General features: G+C 40.9%; 1 protein-coding gene across 3 annotated transcripts in view; it reads left to right on the top strand.

Moving 5' to 3' along the window:
- The window catches only part of KDM1B (lysine demethylase 1B), a 37,584-nt gene extending 12,373 nt beyond the window's left edge, over positions 1–25,211 (top strand). For all 3 annotated transcript variants that reach the window (XM_061592957.1, XM_061592951.1, XM_061592967.1), the window contains 16 exons: positions 1,970–2,086; positions 2,766–2,804; positions 3,545–3,749; positions 6,768–6,946; positions 8,349–8,525; positions 9,278–9,352; positions 9,871–10,008; positions 10,599–10,770; positions 12,546–12,673; positions 13,286–13,417; positions 14,247–14,321; positions 14,788–14,904; positions 15,497–15,622; positions 16,031–16,153; positions 21,117–21,269; positions 22,879–25,211. In XM_061592957.1, the coding sequence (XP_061448941.1) occupies positions 1,970–2,086; positions 2,766–2,804; positions 3,545–3,749; positions 6,768–6,946; positions 8,349–8,525; positions 9,278–9,352; positions 9,871–10,008; positions 10,599–10,770; positions 12,546–12,673; positions 13,286–13,417; positions 14,247–14,321; positions 14,788–14,904; positions 15,497–15,622; positions 16,031–16,153; positions 21,117–21,269; positions 22,879–22,962 (2,040 nt within the window). In that variant the 3' untranslated portion in view covers positions 22,963–25,211. The remainder of the gene's footprint in view (positions 1–1,969; positions 2,087–2,765; positions 2,805–3,544; positions 3,750–6,767; positions 6,947–8,348; positions 8,526–9,277; positions 9,353–9,870; positions 10,009–10,598; positions 10,771–12,545; positions 12,674–13,285; positions 13,418–14,246; positions 14,322–14,787; positions 14,905–15,496; positions 15,623–16,030; positions 16,154–21,116; positions 21,270–22,878) is intronic.
- The last annotated feature ends 660 nt before the right edge of the window (positions 25,212–25,871 follow it).

The following is a 25,871-nucleotide window of genomic DNA, read 5'->3' on the forward strand; positions in this document are numbered from 1 at the left end:
TACCTTATTTGCTATCTTCATTGCTATGATTCTACGCCTTATTGAGGGGAAAGTTCCTACTGGTGTGGAAATCATATATCGAACAGATGGAAAGCTTTTTAATCTCAGTAGGCTGAAAGCAAAAAGTAAGGTAATGTCAACCTCTGTTGTAGAACTTCAATATGCCGACAATAACGTAGTCTCTGCACAAGAAAGATCTTCAAACTATCCTAAATGTCTTTGCAGAAGCATATGGAAAGCTTGGGCTCTCACTTAATATTAAAAAAACCAAAGTGCTTCATCAACAGGTGCTAACTAGTCCCTCTGTAGCACCATCAATCCATCTTAATGGTGTGACGCTGGAGAACGTTGATCACTTCCCCTATCTTGGCAGCCATCTCTCTGTAAAAGCGGACATCGATGCTGAAATTCAACATTGTCTGAGCTCTGTGAGTGCTGCATTCTCTCGAATGAAGCGTAGAGTGTTCGAGGATTGGGATATTCACAGGGAGACCAAAATGCTTATTTACAAAGCCATTGTACTACCGACCTTACTGTATGCCTGTGAAACATGGACCATTTATAAACGCCGCTCCCAACTTCTTGAAAGATTCCACCAATGCTGCCTCTGGAAAATTCTGCACATTACTTGGGAAGACAGATGGATTAATGTTAGCATTTTGAAAGAAGCAAAGACTACCAGTGTTGAAAACAATGATCCTTCAACATCAGCTTCACTGGACCAGCCATGTTCGAATGCCTGATCACCGTCTTCCAAAGCAGCTACTTTACTCCCAACTTAAGGATGGAAAATGGAATATTGGTGGACAGCAAAAGAAGTTTAAAGATGTTCTTAAAGCGAATCTTAAAAAATGTAACAAGAACATTGAGAACTGATAAGTCTTGGCCCACGAACGTCCCAAATGGAGGTCGGCTATTATCAAAGGTGCTGTGGACTTTGAAGAAGCACGAATACAGGGCGAATGGGACAAACGAGCTAAGCGGAAGGCACGTCAAACAAATCCTCATCACGACCATCTTCCATCTGGAAACTTATACCCTCACTGTGGGAGGCTGTGTGGATCCAGAATTATCCTCCACAGTCACTTACAGACCCACTGTTAAAGACCTTATCCTGGAAGACAATCTTACTCGGCCACGAGTGATCGCCAATGAATGAGAATGTGTGTGTGTGTGATATATAAAATAAGTTTATATATGAAGAAGTATAAGATAATATATATATTAGAGGTTACGTGTTATTAGAAAAGAAGGCAGGCAAATGTACTGTTTTGATTAGCTGTGGAAATTATAGAACTTGGATATGATTGGATTTCTTTCCTGAGATGGGATTAGACAGTGGGGTTCTGTGAGCTGTTAGAGGAAAGGTAGGATTTTAGTTAGGCCAGTTGGAAGCTGGCGATGGAGGAAAAAGGAAGAATAAGAAAGGTGAGGAGAGAATTACTCCTTTAATAACCTGTATGATTGTAAGGTCTGTGCTTTGTAGTTTAGGGGGAAAGGTAGCATAAATTAGAGGGCCGTGTTTTATCTATTAGGGTTTCATTGCAAACTTGGCTTGGTTGACTTTGTGCAGAATGATACAGAGTTGTTACTGTTGCTTTAAAGGATAATTAAATACATTGCTGCTTATCCAGTGTAACTTGAATTCCCACTTTGTTATTCTTAAGATTCAGAGCTTTCACAGCAACAGCCAAGTTACCCTGTGCCCTCAAGTACACAAAGATAACTGAAGTGGTGGCAGTGGGCTGGTAATACCAGCAATAGACTTCAGACTGCACCGTAGGGAGAGTAGGTCAGCTCAAAACACACACTTGCTTGTACGAGGTTGATGGGGAAAATGTGGGTGCAACCAGCAAATCTGCTCCTTAAGGACATCTGCCTGAAATTTTGAGACCCATCTCTGATCTTATCGATGTGCCTTTTTTTATGATATCAAGAAAAAATGATCACTTTTTCATTTTATTTCCAGGTTCAGTGCACAAAGGCAGAGTGTGGGAAATGGCGTCAGCTGACAAAGGAAATCCAGCTTACCTCACAAATAGCCAAAACATACCGCTGCGGCATGAAACTGAACAATTCCACCAAGGTACCTTCAACCCTCGGATGTACTGAAAATGCTGGTTGGCTTAGCTTTTCTAGAGGCTGACATTTACCCCCGTCTTAAAACATTTGGACAATGTTTGTCTGGAGACACCATTGTGCTGTGGGAGCATATTATTATCAATATGCTTTTTATTATGTTGCAATGATGCAGCTGCACGTGCGTACTGGCCCTATAAGGGACACTCACGCCAGCTTTCACAGGCACTGCTAATGTTGTTTGGACCAAATCTTAGGGTGGGGGTCGTAGAATGCCCTCCTTCCTAGTTTGTTGCAGGAAGGTGAGTCTCCTTAAACAGGAACTCACTTTCTATGTGGAATATCAGAGCTGCTGGCTGGAAGGGTTCAAGCTGCTCACTGCCTGCCCCCCTCCCCAGAAGGGTTCCGTATACTTTCCCAAAGGTATACATGCATTTAAAATCTGTGGGTGGGAATAGCACCAGAAAACTGGCAGGGTGCTAGAAATGCTGAACACCTTCTTCCCTGGCCACTTTCCCAGTCCAAAGTTGCTTTTCTCTTTTTCTTACATGGATTTGAGTATAATGTGTAATTTGGCCTTCAGTGTCACAGTTTTCATTGACAGTGATGCTGTTCCTTTAGAATTTTTCTTGCTTGTGCAGGTTAGAGGGGCTATTCCATTCTCTGAAAGTGTTAATTTGTTTCAGGTGGAAGGATCAGATCAGTGCTCCATGCCTGAGGATCTGGTAAGCAATGTGCTCTAAAAGTCATGTATGTGGTATTAGAATGAACTGTAATTGTCAGAAGCCCATAGGAGCATGTTTAATAACAAATGCTAGATGGTAACAGTCCCGTCTTGGAACTGGAGCCTGTCTGAAAGAGCCTAGCTATTGCTTAAAGGAGAAGATCAAAGGCATCTCAGGCTATCCATCCCAACAGAGTTCTTGTGATTAAGACATACAACTTTGATGTACAGTAAATTAGGGTGTTCATGTGGCTAGTCTTCTGTGTTTATACTGTCAGGGACATCTGTATTTTATTTGTTTCTAAAAAGGCAAAGCAGAAATTTGATTGCAATTTTGTTAGTGCAAATGGCTTCAAACTGAGGGATGGTTGAGAGCCGTATCATTTAGTCCCATATTTAACTTTTACCCAATTGGAGTAGGTCACCTTGGTATGTGAAAGGCATTTTCACATAGAAGCTTCTCCACACTCCTGGGAAACATCTTTTCCTTGGCGTACCCTTGTGCAGAGAGAAGCCCCTGCCCAAATCCTGCATGGAACCTGTTACCCATGCATTCAAGGAATCATGGTAGGAAAATTGCTGTGTTCATAATTCCAATAATGAGGAAGTAAATACCTTTTTTTATTGACTCTCTCTCTCTCTTAAGGCTATGGTTTTTAAGTTGAATCAGCACTGAGAGATAACATGGTGGCTAAAGCTTTAATTATTCTTCCTGACCCTCTTTCTTACCCTCCTTCCTAGAGAGTTGGTGAAGTTTCAGATCACTGGTGGCATTCCATGCTCATCCTCCCACCTTTGCTGAAGGACAGTGTGGCTGCTCCTTTGCTGTCTGCATACTACCCTGATTGTGTGGGCATGAGTCCATCTTGTACCAGTACACACCGGTTGCTTGGTGAATCCATTGCAATAAAAATGGAGCACTCAAAGACTCCACCTACTATAGCTGGTAAGCCAGGAGTGTTTTTTCTGTCCGCTCCGGAATATTCTGCTTTACAGTGTTGAATGGATAGTACTTGTCGGTGTTGTATGCAGCTGCCGTTTCATTTAAAAGGTGCTCAGTGCATGCATTTTGGGTTATTTATGTGAAGTGTAAGCAAGCCAGTGACAAGAATAAGTGCCTTTTAAATGAGATGGCAGCTGTGTTGAACACATAAGTGGGTAAGCACATCTTCCTCACGTTTAAGTTGGGTTTCTCTCAGTCTAATTGTTGATATGCAGCAGTTGTGTTGCAGTCTTTTAATTTTTATATTAAAAATTCAGGACTCATGCTTAAACTCTAGAGGCTTCTAGGGGCAAATTCCATGGCATTTTGCATCCATTTTGTATGCTCCCTTCTCTTGTGCTGTTGCCAGTCCCAATTCTGTGCTTACAATAACTTTGAGCAAGAAGATGAGATCTCTGCTGCTGTCACTGCTGCCACATTCAGGAACAAGGACTAGGAATGTCCTGCCGGATTTCACATCCAGGTCATTTCTTTAAAGTACAATGGTTTTATTTGATTCAGTATATACTACTATTATACAGACAAAACGTATATAGACCTCTCAGTAGAGACAACTCTACTTCAATTAAGCAATAAAAGAAGGCTAGGATTGGGGAGGGCAGCTGTGAGAGAACTAGAAAAGGTCGTCAAATGCAAAGACGTATCACTGATCACCAAAGTCAGGATCATTCAGACCATGGCATTCCCGATCTCTGTGTATGGATGTGAAAGTTGGACAGTGAAAAAAGCAGATAAGAGAAAAATCAACTCCTTTGAAATGTGGTGTTGGAGGAGAGCTTTGCGCATACCAAGGACTGCGAAAAAGACAAATAATTAGGTGTTAGAACCAATTAAACCAGAACTGTCACTAGAAGCTAAAATGATGAAACTGAGGTTATCATACTTTGGACACCTCATGAGAAGACACGATTCACTAGAAAAGACAATAATGCTGGGAAAAACAGAAGGAAGTAGAAAAAGAGGAAGACCAAACAAGAGATGGATTGATTCCATAAAGGAAGCCACAGACCTGAACTTATAAGATCTGAACAGGGTAGTTTATAACAGATGTATTGGAGGTCACTGATTCAGAGTCGCCTAAGTCGAAATCGACTTGAAGGCACATAACAAGGTAAAGAGCAGGTATGAGCCCTCTCTTCAAAGACTGTAAAGGTCCTGTCCCCCTCACTGCTTGATGGACATTTGAACATGTGCTAGCTACAGTATGTAGTTGAGGAATATGTACTGACCCAGATCCTATCAACATTGACTCAATATTTTTGCTGTGTGAAAATGCCTCAGAACTCATAAGTATAGCTAATCTGGCTAATTCATAATGACTTCGCCTTGTTTTAAATTCTGATAGTTTATCTGATGGATTGTCAACCTTTTTGGACTTGTGGCTGCATTTCCAAACCCGATGAACTATCATGGGTACTGTGCATGCACCATAGGCACACACATACACACATGGCAACCAGGCATGTTACACCACACATAGGCATGCTCATTCTCTCCACCATCACCTCTACCCCCAACAGCAATTAGGCTTGTAAAAAGTGATTTTGCTTCTTCATTTTTAAAGTCGAATGGGGCTGATATCCCTAGACAGTGCAGCTGAGGAGGAAGAGTTAATCTTACCTCCCCGGCTGCAGTCTCCAGGAAGATCACCTGCTTCTGTTGGTGTCCATAGAAGGCTTTTCTCAAGCCTAATGGCAGTGGTGGTGGTGAGGAATGGGTCTCTGCAGGCACCAGGGAAGGTCTCTGAGGCTGTATGTTGGCAAGTCATGGCACATGGGTGACCCATGGCTTCTCTGCATGTTTCCTTTCCTTCCTATGAGCACTTTCTCAAATGTGGCTGCAGTATGCCAGACTGTTTAAGGCGGCAATCCTATACATTTACTTGGGAGTGAGCCTCACTGAATTCAGTGGGGCCTACCTTTGAGTAGCTTAGTATATGATTGCACTGTAAGGTAATTGCACAGTAATGCAGACTAGCTGCCCAAGAGCACTTTTTAACCACCCATTATTCCCATTAAATTTGGCTAAAGTGTGGGGAGAGGATGCTGTTTCCTCCTCTTGCAGTGCATGCACCATTTATGTGATTCATGTGTTGCCAGAGCTGTGTGACTGAATCTCATGTGACTCTGGGATCGCTTGATGTATCATGTTAGACAGACATAATGTGGGGAGTAACTACAGCAGTTCCTCTGGCCTCAGTTCTAATATGATTCCTTCAACAAGATGGTACTGGAGCACTGTGGATGCAGCCACCAGAAAGTGGTGCACTACATGCTGTACCAGTGAGGTATGAACTAGGCCTGAGTGAAGTGACAATTCTGTTCCACCTTGGAGATGAACAGAAGAGCCTGCTGGATCAGGCCAAAGGCCCATCAAGGCCAGCACTCTGACCTCACAGTGGCCAATAGGATGCCTATGGGAAGTCCATAAGCAGATCTTGAGTGTAAGAGCACTCTTCTGACTTGCAATTCCCAGCAATTGGTATTTAGAGGAGATAGAACATAGCCACCATGGCTAGTAGCCATTAATAGCCTAATTCTCCATGGTGCGAGTAAGAGAGAAGAGACTTTTCCCATATTAACATGAAGTACAATGTCCAGTCTTCTATATACCAAAATGTGAGACTAACCCTAAACCATGTATACTTTGTAATATCTACATTGTTTGTATATGTGAGCATGTGATGTCAGCACATGTAACACATAGGTGCATATGCTCTACATCATATCAGGTGGTTTGAGTGGAGATCTGTAAGCACCATAAATATTTGGGGTAAATAGAAGTCACTGTACTTATGAGTAAAGTTTTGCCTCTCCTTGCCAGTGTATATTGCAAACACCTGCAATAGAGTTTACATTTCTGTACGCACCCTAGAGTCTGTGCCTTTTTATTGTGCCTACAGTGATAATTCATGGAGATGCTATGTGCAACTCATTCTGTGCTACGTTTATTATCTTCCAGGGATGAACAAGTACTTCCAGCCTTTCTACCAGCCCAATGAATGTGGGAAAGCACTGTGTGTAAGACCAGATGTAATGGAACTAGATGAACTCTATGAGTTTCCGGAATATTCACGAGACCCTACCATGTATCTAGCTCTCAGAAACCTCATTTTGGCTCTGTGGTACACAAACTGCAAAGTAAGCATGGTTTAAAGTTTGACACACTTTCACCACAAAGGTTATCATCATCATACCTCACTTTTAAAATATATTAATCTAAACGTTCTTTGTCTGGATATCTCTTACGTTCTCCTTGAGTGGAGGTGGGTGTCCTCCTTCCACTTGCTCCACAGGCAAGGCCTTGTCAGTCACTGTGTAGTCTTTGCCTTTCGGTGGTGGAGAAGTCACCCTCCCCAGTTCGCCATGCCAGCCCCGCAGCAGTTGGGATTTTCTCAAGTAGGGATGGGGAACCTGTGCCCCTCCAGATGTTACTGGGCTCAAACTCCCATCAGTCCCAGCCGACATCAGGAGCGCTATAGGTTCCCCACCCCTCTTCTACAACTCCTGCTATTGTGGGAGGGGGGGAGCTTCTTGCATGGTAGGACAACAGACTGCCATGACTGCTGTGGAGCAAGAATACCCTCCATCTATTGTGGAGAATAAAGCTTCATGATGAAGTCAGTGTTCTTTTCTGCCCTCCTTAAGTAAGTCTTCATAGCATGATCCAAATTCCCAAGTGTGCAAAGCTTCCTCTCCATTGTAAGAGCAAGGAAACCTGGCCATGTGCAAAGAATGCATGCGCTTAGTTGCCCCTTTCATTGAAATGTATGGGGGCATTTGCAGTTCAAGGTGGAGCTGGACTGGGGAGAGATAGACTTCTCCCCCCTCCCTTGTGTGAGGTGGTGTCTCGAGATTGTTCTAGTGCCCTGTGGCACAACAGTTATAGCAGCCAGATGGAAACATGAGAGAACACCCAGGGAACATGGAGCCACAGAAGTGGACAGCAGCTCTTGCCACATCATGCTTGGCACCTTAGTTACTCTCAATCCCTCCTCCCCTATGCACTTATTTAACTACCTGAGGGTGGAAAGGCTGGTAAACTACAGAGAGACTATTGTGGCACTCAGGTCCTATATGGAGGTTTCTCATAGGCATGTGGTTGACCACTGTGAGAACAGGATGCTGGACTAGATAGGTCTTTGGCCTGATCCAGCAGGGTTTTTCTTACATTCTTAAGACCTTTGTTACAGTAGCCTCTGGGCAAATCCTTGTAAGCACATGCTGAAGTTGAGGAAAGGATACTCCTAGAGGCTGGGTGCTTTGGGCACTTGGGCACTGTCTCTTCTGAAGTTGGTGTGCAGCCACTTATTTAACTCTGAGGACAGACTCCTACTTTCATTTCAGACACTTTTCTTTTGCAGAGTGCTTTTCAGTACATGTGTACATGCTTAAGTGACTGGAAGATTACTCTGAGATGGCCATTTTGACACTTCATCAGTATCGGAGATGTAGATTAGCAGTTGAGCACCACCTGATGGCTTGAGCAGGCCCAACATCTTGACTCTGATAACAGAGTCTCTTTTCTTCTCTCTACTCACAGGAACCTCTAACCCCCCAGAAATGTACACATCACATCATTGTTCGAGGACTTGTGCGCATTCGCTGTGTGCAGGAGACAGAGCGAATACTTCATTTTATGACCAGGAAAGGTCTGATTAATACAGGTGTCTTGTCAGTTAATCCTGACCAACCTCTTCTTCCCAAAGACTACCATGACGTAAGTATTTTAAAATTCAGTGTACTAATAAAATCGTTCCAGGAAATCCTGATGGGACAAAGTGAGGGAGGGCAAAGGGAGAGAGAACTCCTTTTAAGGGCATCTGGTTGGCCACTGTGAGAACAGGATGCTGGACTAGATGGGCCACTGGCCTGATCCAGCAGGGCTCTTCTTATGTTCTTAAGGGTAAAGAGCGAAGAAGAGGGTTGGGCTTCTAGTAACTCTTGCCGGGTGTCAACACTCTTCTTCAGGAACTCACTGCTTCTGAAGAATTGTCAGACATGGGCACAGACAAACTCTTCTGTTGATATTGGGTTCATACGAGGAGAAGAAACTATGCCTCAATCACATCTTTATTTTATTTTATTTATTATACTTGTATACCACCCCATAGCCGAAGTTATAGTAACTAAAAACAAATACAATTTAAAATGCATCTTTTAAAAAACAATTTAAAACACAATTTAAAAATCTTTATGGCTTTTATTTATTTATCTTGCAAAATATTCGATACCACCACCATTAAGATCATGGTGGTGAAGAGCATAAAGTCAACATGGGGTTTCCCACGATCCATATTCTCATCCATGAACATTTTCTTTGAGATAGTAGCACTTCTTGGTAATGACACTCATTTTAGCAGAAGCAGAATTTTCTCGATATGATTATGCAAATTGTGCTGAGACAAAAATAGTCTTACTAGTCTCAAAAGAATGCTAGCATTCCTAGTTTCTTTTTCTTCTTCATTAAAGAAATCTGTAATCGTGGTTGGGGCTGGATCCGCTGGATTAGCAGCTGCAAGGCAACTTCAAAATTTTGGCATTAAGGTAAGACGTTTTCAAATCCAGAATGGTATTCTTGTAGCTCTGTCTCTTTCTCTTCTGGCATATCTGCATTTTGCTCCTGCCACTTGAGCAAGAAAGGGCCTGTTCTCAGGATCTAGGAAGTGCCCTGGAAGAGTGCTTTAGTCTATTGCAAGGAACAGACCTTAGTATCTAAGGCCGATCATGAAGTGTTCTTGGAGGGTGGGGTTTATCACATGATATGCTGCTGCTTATACAGTGCTGGGATGTGGATAATGATAGGTCTGGCTTGTCTGCTCGCAATTCCCTTCTTTTAATAAAGACTTAGTGTTTCAGCTTGGTAGGCTGAATCTCTGCCTGAGGCTCCAAGGTTCAGGTTGCATTGCAGCTTTCAATAATTATAATTCTCTTAAAAGTTTGGTAAACTCTTAGTTATATTATCTGTTGATCTTCATGGCATTTCCAGGTTTATGTGAACTGTTGAAAGATCTATGTTTTGTAGCCGTGTTCCTCACTGCTACTACCCCATTTGTTTGTTGCAGGTTCTTGTGCTTGAAGCAAAGGACAGAATTGGCGGCCGAGTGTGGGACGATAAGACTTTCAAAGGGATCACTGTGGGAAAAGGAGCACAGATAGTTAATGGTTGTGTCAACAATCCCGTTGCACTAATGTGTGAGCAAGTGGGTTTGCATTTTTATTGATGAAGAAATTGCCCTTTTGAAGCTTATGGATGAATATAGACTGATCCTTGTAAACATAAATCTCTGTTCATTTCAGAGAGGTTGTTCAGGTGGCTGTGATTCAGCGGAGAGTCTCATGGGTTTGGATTGAAGATGTTTAAGTCCTATTCAGGTTATACATTTATTGGGCACCTTTGGGAAAGAAGCTGTTCCTTGGCTTTATTTTACCATTTGTGAAAGAGAAACATTAAGGTTTACCTCACAAGGTTGTTTGGAGGAATGAGATAAGGAAAGGTGGTGGCCATCCTCAGGAGCAGAAAGTTCTACAAATTTTATTTTGAAACCTTGGCCAGTGCTGTAAACCAGGCTCTCTGTTTCTACACTTTTCCCCCTCACATGATAGTTCTGATTTAGGTATACAATGGATCTCCTCACAGATTCATGGAAGTTAGTAATGTCTTGTTATAAAGAATAGAACAGTCCTCTTCAGTTGCAAGTTCTTGCTATTTGGAATGGTGGCTCTGTGATTCCCATAATATAAAGCTTTCTGGTTATCTATTTCTCCCACCTTAACCCTCCTCCTTTTAAAGCTGGGCATTAAAATGCATAAAATTGGAGAGAAGTGCGACTTGATCCAGGAAGGTGGAAGGATAACGGACCCTACCATAGATAAGCGCATGGACTTCCATTTCAATTCTATCCTTGATGTTGTAGCAGATTGGAGAAAAGACAAAAATCAGCATCAGGATATTCCTCTTGGAGGTAAGGGGAAACGATGAAGAACCATATTACAAAAAGTGTAATGGGGACAAATGAATATTACAACTGTGGAAGTAGTACCAGATATTTGTACCAGCTCAGCTTTCATTTTGTTGAATTTGAATGATCTTCAACATAGGAACAGAGGAAGCTGCCTTATACCGAGTCAGACCAATGGTCCATCTAGCTCAGTATTGCCTACACGGACTGACAGCAACTGTCCGGGATTTCAGATGGGGTTCTCTCCAAGACCTATCTAGAGATCTTCTGCCTGCAAAACACTGAGCTCTGGCTATTCCCCAGTCTCCCCAAAATTGCCTCCAAAGATTGGGGGCATCTAGAGCAGATTTCATGAGGCATGAAGAAGAAACTGACAAATCATTCATGTGCTCGCATTGATCTCTCTGTATCCCAGCGAGTGTGTTGAAATCCTGTAGGAGAAAGTTCTAATAGGTTGTGCCCTTTGAAATTCAGCATTTGGGGCTTTAAATTATGTTCTTTATCCTTTTTTTATCTTACCAAATATTATGCAAATATAGCATTCAGAATATCAGGGGTAGCCAATGTGGAGCCCTCCGGATGTTGTGACCATTGGTTATGCTGTCTGGGACTTACACACTTCTGGAGGAAACCACTCTGGCTACCCCTGATAGGACGGCAACACTAAATTTATTTAAAATACTTTAATTAAAAGGTGCCCCTGATTAATCAGGCAGCAGGATTTTTTAAATAGTTAATTATTTTTGATATATGGTATGTAACAAGCATCTTAGAAAAGGCATTCTTCCTTCTCTCTTGTATATGCTGTAACTGCTATGACACATACAGGTGTCCTGTATTTATTCATATGCAAACTATTTTAATTGATCAATTAAATCTCCTACAACAAACCAAGTCAGGATTTTTTTAATGAAGTGACATAGAAGAGAGTATACCAAATCACACACTGTTAGCAATAGGTTGAGAGTATTTCTGAGGCCAGGATTGGTTTCCTTTACACAGAATCTGGGAGAGTAGTAAAGAGCCTGCTGAACCCTGAAAATAAAAATGTCTTCTGTTAGGCTTGCTGTGGCCTAGCAATGGTGGAGTTGGTGGGCTGGTTTGCAGTCACTTTAAACCATAGTTAAGTTTAACTGTGCTTTCAAGGCGAATGCATGACATGCTGATGCAAGGGATGAAAATTGTGACTGCTTCATTTCTCCCCCATTCCTGTTGTGTTGCCAGGAGTTAAGCCACAGTTTGGCTTAGCTTTGCATGCAAACATAAGCTAATGGTTTGTCTTTCTCCAGACAAATGACAAACTGTACTTTGTTCTTGGCTTACAGATGTAATGCTAACCCAAGCCATGGTTCCAGCAGTGCAGAGGCATCAAGAGCAGGGGAAGAGTGCTCCCTTTAAACCATAGTTAAGCTTAAGTATAGTTTAAAGTGATGTGCAATCTAGGCCAATGTATGAATGTATGTTTGGTGGTAATTAGCTCTACTGGTAGCCCACCTATTTGTGAGGAAAATGCTGCCAAACATCTAAAATATTTAGCCAAAGTTAGGCACTTTTAAGCCCTAACAGTTTAAAAGGAAAAGATGTTCAGCAATTACCCAACTTTTTTTTTGAATCAGCAGGACAAGTGCTTAACTTTAGCTGGATCATGCCCATTATATTTATTTTTGGGCAACAGAACAAAACTAGATCTGGGAAGGCTTTCACTAATTAGATTGCTGGAAATGATGAAGTAAGCTAAATATTTCTTGCTAACAATTGAATACATTTATTATTTGCAGATAAAATCCAGGAAATCTATAAAGTCTTCATTCAGGAATCTGGTATTCAGTTCAGTGAACTAGAGGAAAAAGTGCTTCAGTTCCATGTCAGTAACCTTGAATACGCCTGTGGCAGTAATCTCCATGAGGTAAGCATGAGATGGGCTCATGTGACACACATATTTTAAACAAATTCTTCTTATCTTCAAGCACCATAAAACTGGTCCAGATCAGTTCCTTACTTAAACATGGTTCTGTTCTTGGTTAGAAGCCCTTTTTACCTTTGGTAAACCTGGAACTACTATCTGGACATGGATTCTGGAAAAAACCAGGAATAACTGTTGAGCAGGTTAGCAAGATAGCTTCACATAGCCAGGGAACCATCATAATACTTTTGTGTTTCCTTTTACTTCTGTGTACAATACTGATACATACCAGCATGTCTATGTTTATTGCAAGATGTGAGGATTTTACTCAGAAGCCACTCAGGGATGGCTGAAAGAGAGTAGCTGTCTTGGAATACTTACTGTGCTAAGTTCTGGGCCATAACCTAGAAGAGACTCCAGAGCTGTGACTTGAAATAATCTCATCCATCTGTCAGTTAGAAGAAGGGTGGAGACTGGCCTTTATACATAAGAGCTGAGAGCACACCACAGAAGAGGGAACACGCAGTTTAGTTTAGTCTCCAAAAAGTCCTATTCCAGTGCTTGTGAGCTGCATGTTGTGACTGCTACGTGAAAATAATTCTGCTCTCTGTAAAGGTTTCTGCACGTTCCTGGGATCACAATGAATTTTTTGCTCAGTTTGCTGGTGATCACACGCTCTTAAACTCAGGATACTCTGCCATAATTGAAAAAATGGCTGAAGGCCTGGACATTCGGTTAAAGGTTCCAGTAAGTATAAAAAATGGAAGAATAGCATTTGCTTTGCTTTGGCTTTGAGTATTTCATCTTACTAGTGTTTGGCTTGGTTTCTCCTTGGAACATGCAGATGGCACTTAACTGCTTGAATTCTCCAAAGTTATTTCCCCCGGTGCCCAATTTATTCATCTGCTTTGGAACATATGAATGCTTTGTCATGTGGCTTGTTATAACTGAGCCTAGAACATTTTCCACATTTGTCATGTTCAGTGTGTGTTACAAAATATATATTTGGATTTTATTATCTCAGGTAATCTGAGAATGGTGGTATGAATAGGTATGAATACAGGAACAAATGTTAATAACGTGTAAAAGAAATGAGGTGAGTCTGAGCAATTGGGTGCTCAGATGCCCACCAGTACATAAAAATCACTAGTGGAACATTGTCTGCATTCTCCCCTCCTGATTGACCCTTCACATAATGAGTTTACCCATAGCAGTTTAACACACCCTTGTTTTTTAAGTTCATTTAATCATCAACCTCACCATGGCTTTCATTGACAGCTCTTCTGCTTTGAAAAATAAAGCTACAAAGGATAGAAAAGGAGTATAGATTAGTAATATCCAATGCTCTGAAAGTGGAATTACCCTTCTTATTCATCCTCCTGCACACTTCCCCGTCCCCATCCCCCAATTGGCTCTGAAGGGTCCATCAGCTCTCCAGAGCTGATTGGAGGAAAATGCAGGCGCCATAGGTGGAAGGAGAGGAAGGGGAAGCCCTATTGTGCAAGCAGAAGGTCTGTTCCACTTGCAGACAAGGCACTACCATATATAAATATTCCCCATCTCTCTTGTTCAACAGGTCCGCAATATTGACTATTCAGGGGAAGAGGTCCAAGTGACTGCAACAGATGGGACCCTTTGGACAGCACAAAAGGTGACATGTCTCATCCTTCCTCTGCTGTATGTTTTCAAAAGTCAAAGACCACATCTTGTGCTTAGAGTGACTTGTACAACTTGATGCCTCATGTTAATGGGCAGCTTTGGCTGCGGCAGTAAACAAGAGGTGCACTTAAAGTGACTTCCTCAACTGCTCAAGCAGGACAGAGTATTTATTGTATTTCAGTTGGCATTTCACCACCTTACACCCCACCCTGTCCCAAATTCTACCATCTATACTTGCCTCTATAAGTTCTTGACACATCCTTCTGTTAGTCCTAAGGAATCTGTTGTGAACTAAGCACCAGACAGGCAGTGAGAAGCCTAGAGCAGAACATCCAGGTGTCCTAGGGCAAGAAACCAAGGTTTTTCATATCCACCCGGCTCCAAACTTTCCCAGCTCATCCATGTGGTGTTGAGTTACTTCAACTCTAGTATCACTAGTGCTGTTCTTCTCCCGCCAGGTTTTAGTTGCTGTACCTCTGACTATTCTTCAAAAAGGTGCCATTCAGTTTAATCCAGCCTTGTCAGAGAGAAAAATGAAAGCTATCAATAGTTTAGGAGCAGGAGTCATTGAAAAGGTAAGAGTTTGACTTTTTATACAATGATGTAACATGCAATATAAGTGGCATTTGGCTTGCATTCTCCCTGATTTGTAGGGAACACCTTGCAGCTACTGAATGTTTTCCACATGTCAGATCTGCACAGAAGTAACATGATTGCGAAGCACAGGTGCAGAGCAATCCTTTGTTAAACCTAAATAAATTATCCTCAAGATTTGTGATGGAGAACAAGTCTGTCCATCCCTTTGCCACCAGGTTGAATCTTGGGCTCCCAACATGCTATCCGCACGCTGCTTTCATATTACATAATTGAGCTGTTGTGACAAGGGTGCATGGACTCATTCCCACAAGAATGGGAAGAACATCTGTGACAATGCACCCATAGTAGAAAAAATGTAACTTAATTTTCTTTCCCTTGATTTTCAAAAACGATCTTGCCAGGCCCAGCTTATCTATCTGTTAGTTTACCACAGTTAGTAACAGCACAGCCCTGTGCCATCTGCATTTGTAAGTAAATCCTGCTAAATGCAGTGGGGCTTTCTTCAAAGTGCATGTGCATAGAATTGCAGCCCAAATCAGCAAAGAGGTAATTCTTGCCCTTTTCCTTTAGATTGCACTACAGTTTCCATACAGATTCTGGGACAGCAAAATTCAAGGAGCTGATTACTTTGGCCATGTTCCACCTAGTTCCAGCAAACGTGGACTGTTCAGTGTTTTCTATGACATGGATCCACAGGTATTTTGTCTGTTTCCTGAAGACTAAATATTGACTGTTTATACTCTTCAGACGAGGAAGAATGCTGAGCTCTCCTTTCCCCCTCTTTTGTTTTCTGTAGGCCTTCCCAATGGAGAAATCCAACTGACTCATAGTGGGATTAATTTTAGACATGTTCCTGACAATGTTACCATCTTAAAAAAATTAATTGCTCATTATAAGGCAGAATCATAAAAATGATAGCAAAATTGCTCTGTTTACACATAAAATGTGATTCTTGCAGTGCAGTTAAAATGTACAAAAAGTGTCAGGAATCTTTCATGTGTTATGGGTTGGCCAACATTAGTTTCAGAATGGCTGTTTAAAGTGTCATTTGGTACAACTATAGTATATGAAATCTAATTGTCCTCCTTTCTGTCTTGTTCTCAGCGTAAATGTAGTGTTCTAATGTCTGTTATTACTGGTGATGCTGTGGCAACTATTAAGAACTTAGATGACAAACAAGTGTTACAGCAGTGCATGATTGTGCTTCGTGAGCTGTTTAAGGAACAGGTAGGTCTGTTTGTTTTTCCTCAAGCAAACATGGATGAGACACACTTTCAGTGCAATCCTAATCATGTCTGCTCTGTGGTAAGTACTACTGAATCTAGTGGGGCTTACTACCAGGTAAGTGGGGTTAGGATTGCAGCCTTAGGGTGGTATCTGGGCAACTCATTCCATCAGCGCAAGGATTTCTGCAACATAATTTTCCTCCCTCTCCTCTCTCCCCAGGCACACACTGCACTTTCCCCAAATCTGATCCAGAGGGATGGAGGGAGCCTCCAGAACAGATTTAGGGGGCACATGGAGGGAGGAGGGGGCAAGTTTCATTGCACATGTGGAAATCCTTGCACTGACAGGATGAGTTAGCTGAATACCACCCAGTGTCTTTGTATTAATATTAAAACATCTAAAATAATTTAATTGTAAACTGTATGTGGCTTTCTGCCTGTCTTTGTAAGGCAGAACAACCAAGTCCGTAGCCAAATACTGAAATGTCAGCTAGCTACAGTGAGATAAATATATCTTGCTTGAGTAGAAATACAAAACCCCAAACAATTCCTTAAAAGTGAATTACTAAAGAGAGTGAAACTGCCCCTTCCATTTCTGTGTACCTCTGGGTTCCCTCCTGCCTATTTGTTTCTCCCACCAAAGTGTGACTGTGGGGAAAGTGTAAATTAGAGAGGACTTACCCCACATCTCAGCTAGAATGCAAGCGGCGAAAGATGAACTGTGAGATAAACTGACTCTCAATCCTAGCAAGATGGAGGCGCTGTGGGTTGGTGGTTCCCGAGTTCGGATAATTAGTCAGTTGCCTGCTTTGGATGGGGTCGTACTCCCTCTGAAAGAGCAGGTTCATAGTCTGAGGGTGTTCCTGGATCCATTTTTGTCGCTAGAGGCCCAGGTGACCTCAGTGGATAGGAGTGCATTTCACCAGCTTCAGATGGTAAGACAACTGCAGTTGTTTCTGGACAGGGATAGCCTGGCCACTGTTGTCCATGCACTGGTAACCTCCAGGTTGGATTGCTGTAATGTGCTCTATGTGGAGCTACCCTTGGGTCTGGAAGCTGCAGCTGGTGCAAAATGCAGCAGCGAGACTGCTCACTGGAGCAGGTTATCGCCAACATGTCACTCCACTACTGAAAGAATTGCACTGGCCACCTATTAGCTACCGGGCTAAGTTCAAGGTTCTTGTTTTGGTATACAAGGCCCAATACAGCTTGGAACGGGATACCTTAAAGACAGGCTTATCCCTTATATACCCAGTCGATCACTACGCTTTTCAGGTGAGGGCCTTCTGGATATATTTATTTATTTATTGCATTTATATACCGCCCCATAGCCGAAGCTCTCTGGGCGGTTTACAACAATTAAAATAGTAAAAACAAATATACAAATTTACAAAACACATTTTTGAAAAGCAATTTAAAAACACATGCTAAAATGCCTGGAAGAAGCAGAAAGTCTTGACCTGGCGCTGAAAAGATAACAGTGTTGGCACCAGGCACACCACATCAGGGAGATCATTCCATAATTTGGGGGCCACCACTGAGAAGGCCCTCTCCTTTGTTGCTATCCTCCCAGCTTACCTCCGAGTAGGCACCCGGAGGAGGGCCTTTAATGTTGAGCTTAGTGTACGGGTGGGTTCGTGTCGGGAGAGGCATTCCATCAGGTATTGTGGTCCCAAGCCGTGTAAGGCTTTATAGGTTAAAACCAGCACCTTGAATCGAGCTCGGAAACATACAGGCAGCCAATGCAAACAGTCTAGAATCGGTTTTATATGTTCGAACCGTCTGGTCCCTGTTACCAATCTGGCTGCTGCATTTTGCACAAGCTGCAGTTTCTGAACCATCTTCAAAGGCAGCTCCACGTAGAGCGCATTGCAGTAATCTAACTTGGACGTTACCAGAGCAAATTCATTACAGCGGGCCTCAGATGGTTCTACCATGTCCTTGGGGCCAGTGTGCAATAGCCCCTGGACAATTCTGAAGAACTCCGCTGGGCAGCAAATTGATGATTTGATAGTGGCAGCAAAATATTGGTTTTTTGCTGCCTTCACTGCCCCCAAATACAGCTTACCAAAAGCACTTACCAGTGTGTAATTGCATCCACCAGGAGTTAGTCTCCATCTGCACTCAAGCCGTCTCCTATATTGTTTCATTGCTCTCAGCTCTGGGGTATACCATGAAGCCGTACGTGCTCTACACAGGAGAGGGCACTCAGGAGCAATCATGTCAACTGCCCGGGTCATTTCTGTATTCCACAGTTCAACCAGGGTTTCGACAGGAGTGCCAGCCCTATCAACCGGAAAACTCCCCAGAGCCCTTTGGAAACCATCCGGATCCATTAGTCTCTGGAGGCGGACCAACTTAATAGGTCCCCCACCCTTGCAGAGAGGAAAAGCTGCTGTAAGTCTAAACTTCAGCAAGCAGTGATCTGTCCATGACAGAGGGACTGATGTAAGGCCCCCCACATTCAGATCACCATCTCCATGTCCAGTTGCAAAAACCAACTCTAGAGTATGCCCTACTACATGTGTTGGGCCAATGGCATATTGGGCCAGTCCCATGGTTGCAATGGAGACCATGAAATCCTGAGCTGCCCTGGATAAGGTGGCCTCGGCATGGATGTTGACATCCCTCAGAACCAACAGTCTGGGGGAATCTCAACAGTACACCCAAGACCACCTCCGTCAGCTCAGCTAGGGAGTCTGTTGGGCAGCGGGGTGGGCGGTACACCAACAGAATACCCAATCTGTCCCGCTGACCCAACATAAGGTGCAAATGCTCCAGACCAGTAGTCACATGAATAGGGTGCTTGCAGAGGGAGATGGAGCTCCTATAAACCACAGCAACCCCCCCTCCCCCAACCTTCATGTCTACCCTGATGCTGAACCAGGTACCCTGGTGGACATAGCTGGAAGAGACTGACTCCTCCCTGCTCACCCACCCAGGTCTCAGGTATACATGCCAATTCGGCTGCCTCATCCACAATTAAATCAACAAGCCTTTTAAGTAGAGACCTTATTCAGTCTGCATCTTTGTTGGAATTGCTTTTTAATATATTTTTAAACCTTTTCTTAAAAAAAGATGTTTTTAAAGCTTTTTTAAAAATGTTTGTAAAGATGTTTTGTTTTAATATATTTTTAATGGTGGTTGTGTTTTAATATATTTTAAAATCTGTTTTTAATGATGTTTTAAAGTGTGTTTTGTGCTTTTGTTTGCCACCCTGGGCTCCTACTGGGAGAAAGGATGGGAAATAAATCAAATAATAAACAAACAAACAAATAAATCTCCATACTTGCCTCGGTGGTGGCATTATTGCAGGCACTAAAGGAACAAAATCCTTGAAGTAGATTTGTAGCTTTCTATTTGAGCCAGAGCACATGTTATGGGCAAAAACTGAGCACTGGCAACAGGGAGGCTTTTTGTTTACTGAGTTAATTGTTTTATTTTTACACTTTTACACAATATCAAGTAGATGAAATGATTTTTTTAAAGTCTTTCTGTAATAGTTAGCTGGTGATCTGTTTTGGGGGTTTTGTGTTGCTTTTATTGAACATATAATTGTTGTAAATTGTTTTTACATTGGTGGTGCACAAGTATTTTTTATAAATAAATAATGTATAATAGATGATATTAACAAAAAGAGAATAAAAGTGATGCTAAGTGTGACATCCAGCTGAGTCATATCCAGAGTAAACCCACTGAAATCAGTAGACTTAAGTCCATTGATTTTAGTTGGTCTACGCTGCATATGACTACTATTGGATATCACAATTGTCATTAAATAAAGCAGGATATAAGTATTTAAATATTAAATGAGATTATATAAATGAAACAGCAGCTGATTGAATTCCCCTGTTTTCAATAGACTCTCCCTGGAACCATAATGGTTGCTGTGGCTTCCTTACATAGAAACCTAGGAAGCTGCTTTATTCTGAGTGAGAGCATTGGTCCATCTAGCTCAGTATTGTCTATACGGACTGGGAGCGGGATACAGACAGGAGTCTTTCCCAGTCCTGAAGAAGTCGGGAATTGAACTTGGGGCCTGTTGCATGCATGGACTCTAAACATGAGGATCTGTAAAATTCACTACTTTAAATTCACCAATTCAAAAAGGGTAAAACCACCCTGGCATATGTTTTACATGGTTATTGGAACATTCCTTGTGTCCTAACCAACAACAATTATAATTCCCTAGCTACTTAAAATGGGACTGTCACATTGACTGTAATGGAACAACTTCAGAGCATGTCATCGTAAGTGTGTTGGGGGGTTGTTCACCTTTGTAATCTGTTTACCTAACTATATAATAATAATAATTGCCCAGCCTTCACCAGTAGGTCCCAGGGCAGGTTATAAAAACTAAAATATAATATTAAAAAGAATTGAAATGCACTTCAATCACAAGAATAGGGTAGGCTCTGACAGTCAACATGGAAGGTTATACATTTTTATGTTCTAATACTGTCATTCAAATGGTTTCCCAAACTGTAGTCTGTGGACCACTGGTGATCCGCAAACCCCATTCAGGTGGTCTGCAGTACTTCTGTGAATTTATGGTTGAAGATGGGATACGGCACATCCATTGTGTTAAATATTCCTATTGATTTTTAATTTAATTTTAATTGCTGCTTTTATTTCTGACATTGTATTTTATTGTATTACAATTTGAATTCTATGCAATGCAATAAAATATGTAAGAAATAAAGGAAGAAAAATTATAATTAAAATCATACAGCATCTAGCACAGCACATTACAATTGCTACAACATGGAGAAAAAATGTTAGATGGTCCACCAAGACCCTCAGCAGTCTTGAAGTAGTCCACGGGGAAAAAGCTTGGAAACCACTGCTCTAGGGGCGATGTATGTTTACAGCACATAAGTTAGTAAAGCAGATAAATACATATGCTCACATTATAGGTTAGAGTATACTTCACAAAGGATTCTTTGCTTATTGTTGTAATGCAGGAAGTGCCAGACCCAGTCAAGTACTTTGTTACACGATGGAATAAAGACCCTTGGATCCAAATGGCCTATAGCTTTGTGAAGACAGGGGGCAGTGGTGAAGCTTATGACATCCTTGCTGAAGATTTACAAGGAAAAATTTTCTTCGCTGGCGAGGTGAAATCTTGGTTCTGTACATTTAAATAAAATTAACTCCAATTCTCTGAAATAAGATACGAGCTAGAATAGACAGAAGGCGTTCAGTGCTGTGCTGTGATGAAGCATTGTGGAAAACCTGTGAAATCCAATGTCTAGTGTGTTTGCCTGACACCTCAGTTCACATAAAGAGCAATTAGACTAGTGGTTCCATACTCTGAGTGGCAGCAGCTCTTCCATGTCTGTGAGGAAGAAAAGCTTTCTCTAGCTCTACAATCTGGAATCCTTTAATTGGAGATGTCAGGAATTATACCTAGGAATATATAGAAACTCATTTCAGCCTCGCAGCCTGGTGTAACTATTGGTGCACCAGTTGCATCCTCTCCTGGTACATGAGGTTGCCTATGAAGAGAGTTTGCAAACGACAGTGATGCCAAACACCATGGCAAGGTTTTTGACTGACACCGGTCAAAGGAAACATTAAACATCTGTTCTCAAAGAGCTACCTGTACGTTTTCAGGAACAATTCATGGTGCTGGTTTTGACCTTTTGGGTATGTTAAAGAATGTATTTATCCAGGACCAAGACCATAAAGGACATATACTCCCTTGTGTGTCCTGAAATCCTCCGGAGATGAGCTGTTGCATCACAGATGCGACATTTGGTTACTAATTTGACGGTCTTCAATGTAGTAATTCTGGGACTTCTTACCTGAGAAAGCCTTAATTCTCTTTGTTTTCAGAAGGAGGATGAAGACCTTCCACTTTTAGCATGGCATTTACCCCTAGACAGTGCATCTATATTCTATTGGTTTTGAATGTTGTAAAAACCCAACATTTTCTGGTTTTGATCATCTGATGGTTTGTTGTTTTAAAGTACAGCTTGCATTTTCATACATTTCTTTTTGTGATTTGTAAGCTGCTTCAAGGGCCATAATAAATAAAAATAATTTTTGCCTGTAAACTCTAGCCTTTCCCCTAATTCTGGATACATTAGTCCCTTCGAGGTAAAATACCATATCCTGTCTTAAGAATTCCAACATTATTTCTGGCCTCTTCCTTCCCGAATTCTATAACCTAGGCAGCTATAATCTCAGGCAACTCTTTGGATACCCTTGGGCAAGTCATAATCTCTCAGCTGTGAAAATGCCCTGTGATCCTAACGTGAATTAAACTTTACTCATGGCTTGTTTTGAGTAAGTTCTAAATATGTAGACTACTTTGTGTGTATCTTTGGTTGAATCAAAACTTGAAGCTTCCTATGTGGGCTTATGTGTATCATGTGTCTAATTAAAGCCTTTTTCAACAAGCCTTTTAAGTTGAGACCTATCCAAGTCTGCGTCTGTGTTGGAATTGCTTTTTAATATGTTCTTAAACCTTTTTAAAAATGTTTTTAATCTCAGATGTTTTGAAAACTATTTTTAAGAAACATTTTTGAAGATGTTTTGTTTTAATGTGTTTTAAAGTTTGTTTTTATGATGTTTTAATGTTTTAGTGCTTTTGTTTGCTGCCCTGGGCTCCTGCTGGGAGGAAGGGTGGGATATAAATCAATCAAACAAATAAATAAATAAAACAATACAGTTCTATTTTCATGTAACAATCTCGCAAATTCTGTTTCTCTTTTTAAACAGGCCACAAACAGGCACTTTCCGCAGACAGTTACAGGAGCTTACTTGAGCGGTGTTCGAGAAGCAAGCAAAATAGCAGCATTTTGAATACTAGACTACTGTTTACAGATTTTCTTTTAACAACTTCCTCCAGTACAAAACTCAACTTTCAGGGTTAATATCATTGCTCAAGTGGTGCTAAAGTCTGTGGTACATAAGGAGACAATCTTAATTTTTTATTCCATTTTTTCATCTTGAACACATTGAGAATGCAATGATTTTGGCTTTTTATCAATACAGTATGCTAAATTAACAATTATTTATAAGCAGTGTGAGCAGAAAGCTCATTAACCTCAAGACTTTCCTTTTGTGGCTTATTTGAGGTAGACATTCTTTATTGTCAAAGGCTGGAATGTAGAGTACTTAAAAATTGTGATAAGTGGACTGTTATCAACAGTTCAAATGATGGATCAACAATATGGCAGGTGTCTCCAATCATGTTTTGAAAAATATATTATTTTAAACTACACTGTTGTAAGTGCTCATAAACACAATCATTGGACTTGTTAATGATGTCCAGTTTTTTTAAAATGAAATATATATATAAAGTCATTTTGAAACCTTTATTATTTTCCTGGAGAAAATGTCATAAAAGCATCTCTTATGTGTATACTAGGATGGGGTTTAGTATTTGCTGATCATGTTAATGAACCAGAAAAAAAGGTAGTTTTGCAGCCATTTCCTTTTTGTGCAGTGTGTAGGTGCTGTCATTTATATAGGTATAATTGTGAAGGCATGATGAAGTTGAGTGAGCTGTTCAATCTTCTTGCTTAAAAATGAGATCAAATGATTGCTTTTTAGTGGTTAGCGTGTTGGACTATGACCTGGGAGACCAGGGTTCGAATCCCCACATAGCCATGAAGCTCACTGGGTGACCTTGGGCCAGTCACTGCCTCTCAGCCTCAGAGGAAAGCAATGGTAAGCCACCTCTGAATACCGCTTACCATGAAAATCCTATTCACAGGGTCACCATAAGTCGGGATCGACTTGAAGGCAGTTCAAAATTATGTGGCATCTTCCAGACTATTAAGCATTCATTTCAATGGGAGAGATAGAACTAGATTCTTATACGTCTCCCACTGGAATCAATGAAACTTGAAAGGCTTAACTGGGGCTGGATTGTACCCTTAAGCTGCAATCCAATACATACTTATCTGGGAGTAAGACCCATTGAACCCAATGGAGCTTAGTTCTGAATATGTATTGGATTGCAGCCTTAGTTGTGAAATTATATGAAAGAAAAGCATAATTAAGCTAAATAATTAAGTTCTAAGTAGTTGAAGATATTAATGTATGCACACAGTTCATCAGCTAAGTTTTAATTTTCATTTTGGAAAAAAATGGAAATTTCAGTATGGAAGCATGGACAGTCTTTTTGTTGTTTCTAAAGAAAATCTTAGAAAATGTGTGATTGAAAAGTATTGCCCTCCTTGTATGCTTTGATATAAGAATGCCAATATTTAGTTATTTTTTAAAAAATAAAGCCCTGAAAAATATATTGGTTTACAAGACTGTAGTAGAGAACAACTGAAAAGTGATCTCCTGGTAAGAAATCTATCCAGGTTTTCTTTATAGTTGAACTGCTGTTATTTCACTAAATTGTTTAATAGGGAGTATAACTGTGAAAGCTTTTAGCAAGAAATGTAAAATACAAAGATGGGATGCTGATTTTTCCCTGCCATTTCCTCCCCTTTAATGTTGAATTCTTCAGATGTTAAAACAATGCGAACACTGAGCTAAAATAAGTTAACTGGCCCACATCTAAGACTAATTTGCTTGGTACATAATAATCCAGCTGTTGGCTGAAGTGCAAAACTGTTTTTTTCAAAAAACTGAAATGGAGAGTTACACAAGGGAATGTCTGAAGGGGACAAACCTGAGCAGAGTTTCAGTAGTGCAGAGCATTTGCATACCTAGAATTAGTCATGACTATAAGCATTTTGTAGTAATTAATAGTAAGACAAGATGGAGAGTCATACTGTAAATGCAAAACCATTTACTGTATAAAATTCCTGTGAATTACTGCATTGTAGAAGTGTTTAAACAGCAGGACCTGTTCTCCGTAAAAAGAAAAAATTGAGTTGAGATGCAGAGACTTTTTTACATGTATTTAAAACATCTAAAATATTCAGAAAAAATTGGTGGGTTCACTTTTAACAATTGATCCCAAAGAATTAAAAAAAAACCTTGTGAAGCTTATTTTTTAAGCATGCTCATTTTTCTATTGTGTATATACAACTTACGCTTTGTAAATCTGGGAAAACATTAAAAAAAGCATTCTTCTTGATGTGGAGCATGATGTTCAAAATGACTTACTGGTAATGTAATAAACTTGTTCAGTTGTGTTGATAATCCCTAATGAAATAGTGAAGAAAACTGTATAGCTCCTCTGAATATAATGCATTTTATATGGATTTATGCCTCATCTTCTCCTAGAATATTCAGACAATCTTATAAAATAACCATCAGTAATGGTAGGTATGTATGGACCTATAAATCATAGTCACCCAAAGAGAAGCTGTTACAGCAAATCCTAGAAAACAGTAATCTGCTTTTAAAAGCTTCAAGGGATTTTAGAGCTGGTGAGCAGCTAGCGACATGGTTCAGACGTTTATAATTACAAGAAAAAACCTTGTAATGTGAGCTTGTAAGTCTCCAGCACAGCTGCAAGATGGTAAGATTTCATTCTCATTTTTCTTAACACCACCTGTTCATTTAGTTTGAACCCAACCTTTTGGTTAACCGTAACTATGGATTATGTCTTTAACAAACCACAGTTAAAATTAATCAGTATAGGATGCAGCGGTAATTCTAAACTGTATTTAATCAAAATTAAAAGCCAAAGTTTCTACTTTCCTCCTTTAGGGCTTTCATTGGAAAGGTGTGCATGACTGCTCAAGGTTCAGTCCTGTCACAATTAAATGTCTGAACTTGCTCACAGACAACTTATTTCTACT

This window comes from Rhineura floridana, chromosome 1 (genome assembly GCF_030035675.1).
Source record: "Rhineura floridana isolate rRhiFlo1 chromosome 1, rRhiFlo1.hap2, whole genome shotgun sequence".
NCBI lineage: Eukaryota > Metazoa > Chordata > Lepidosauria > Squamata > Rhineuridae > Rhineura > Rhineura floridana.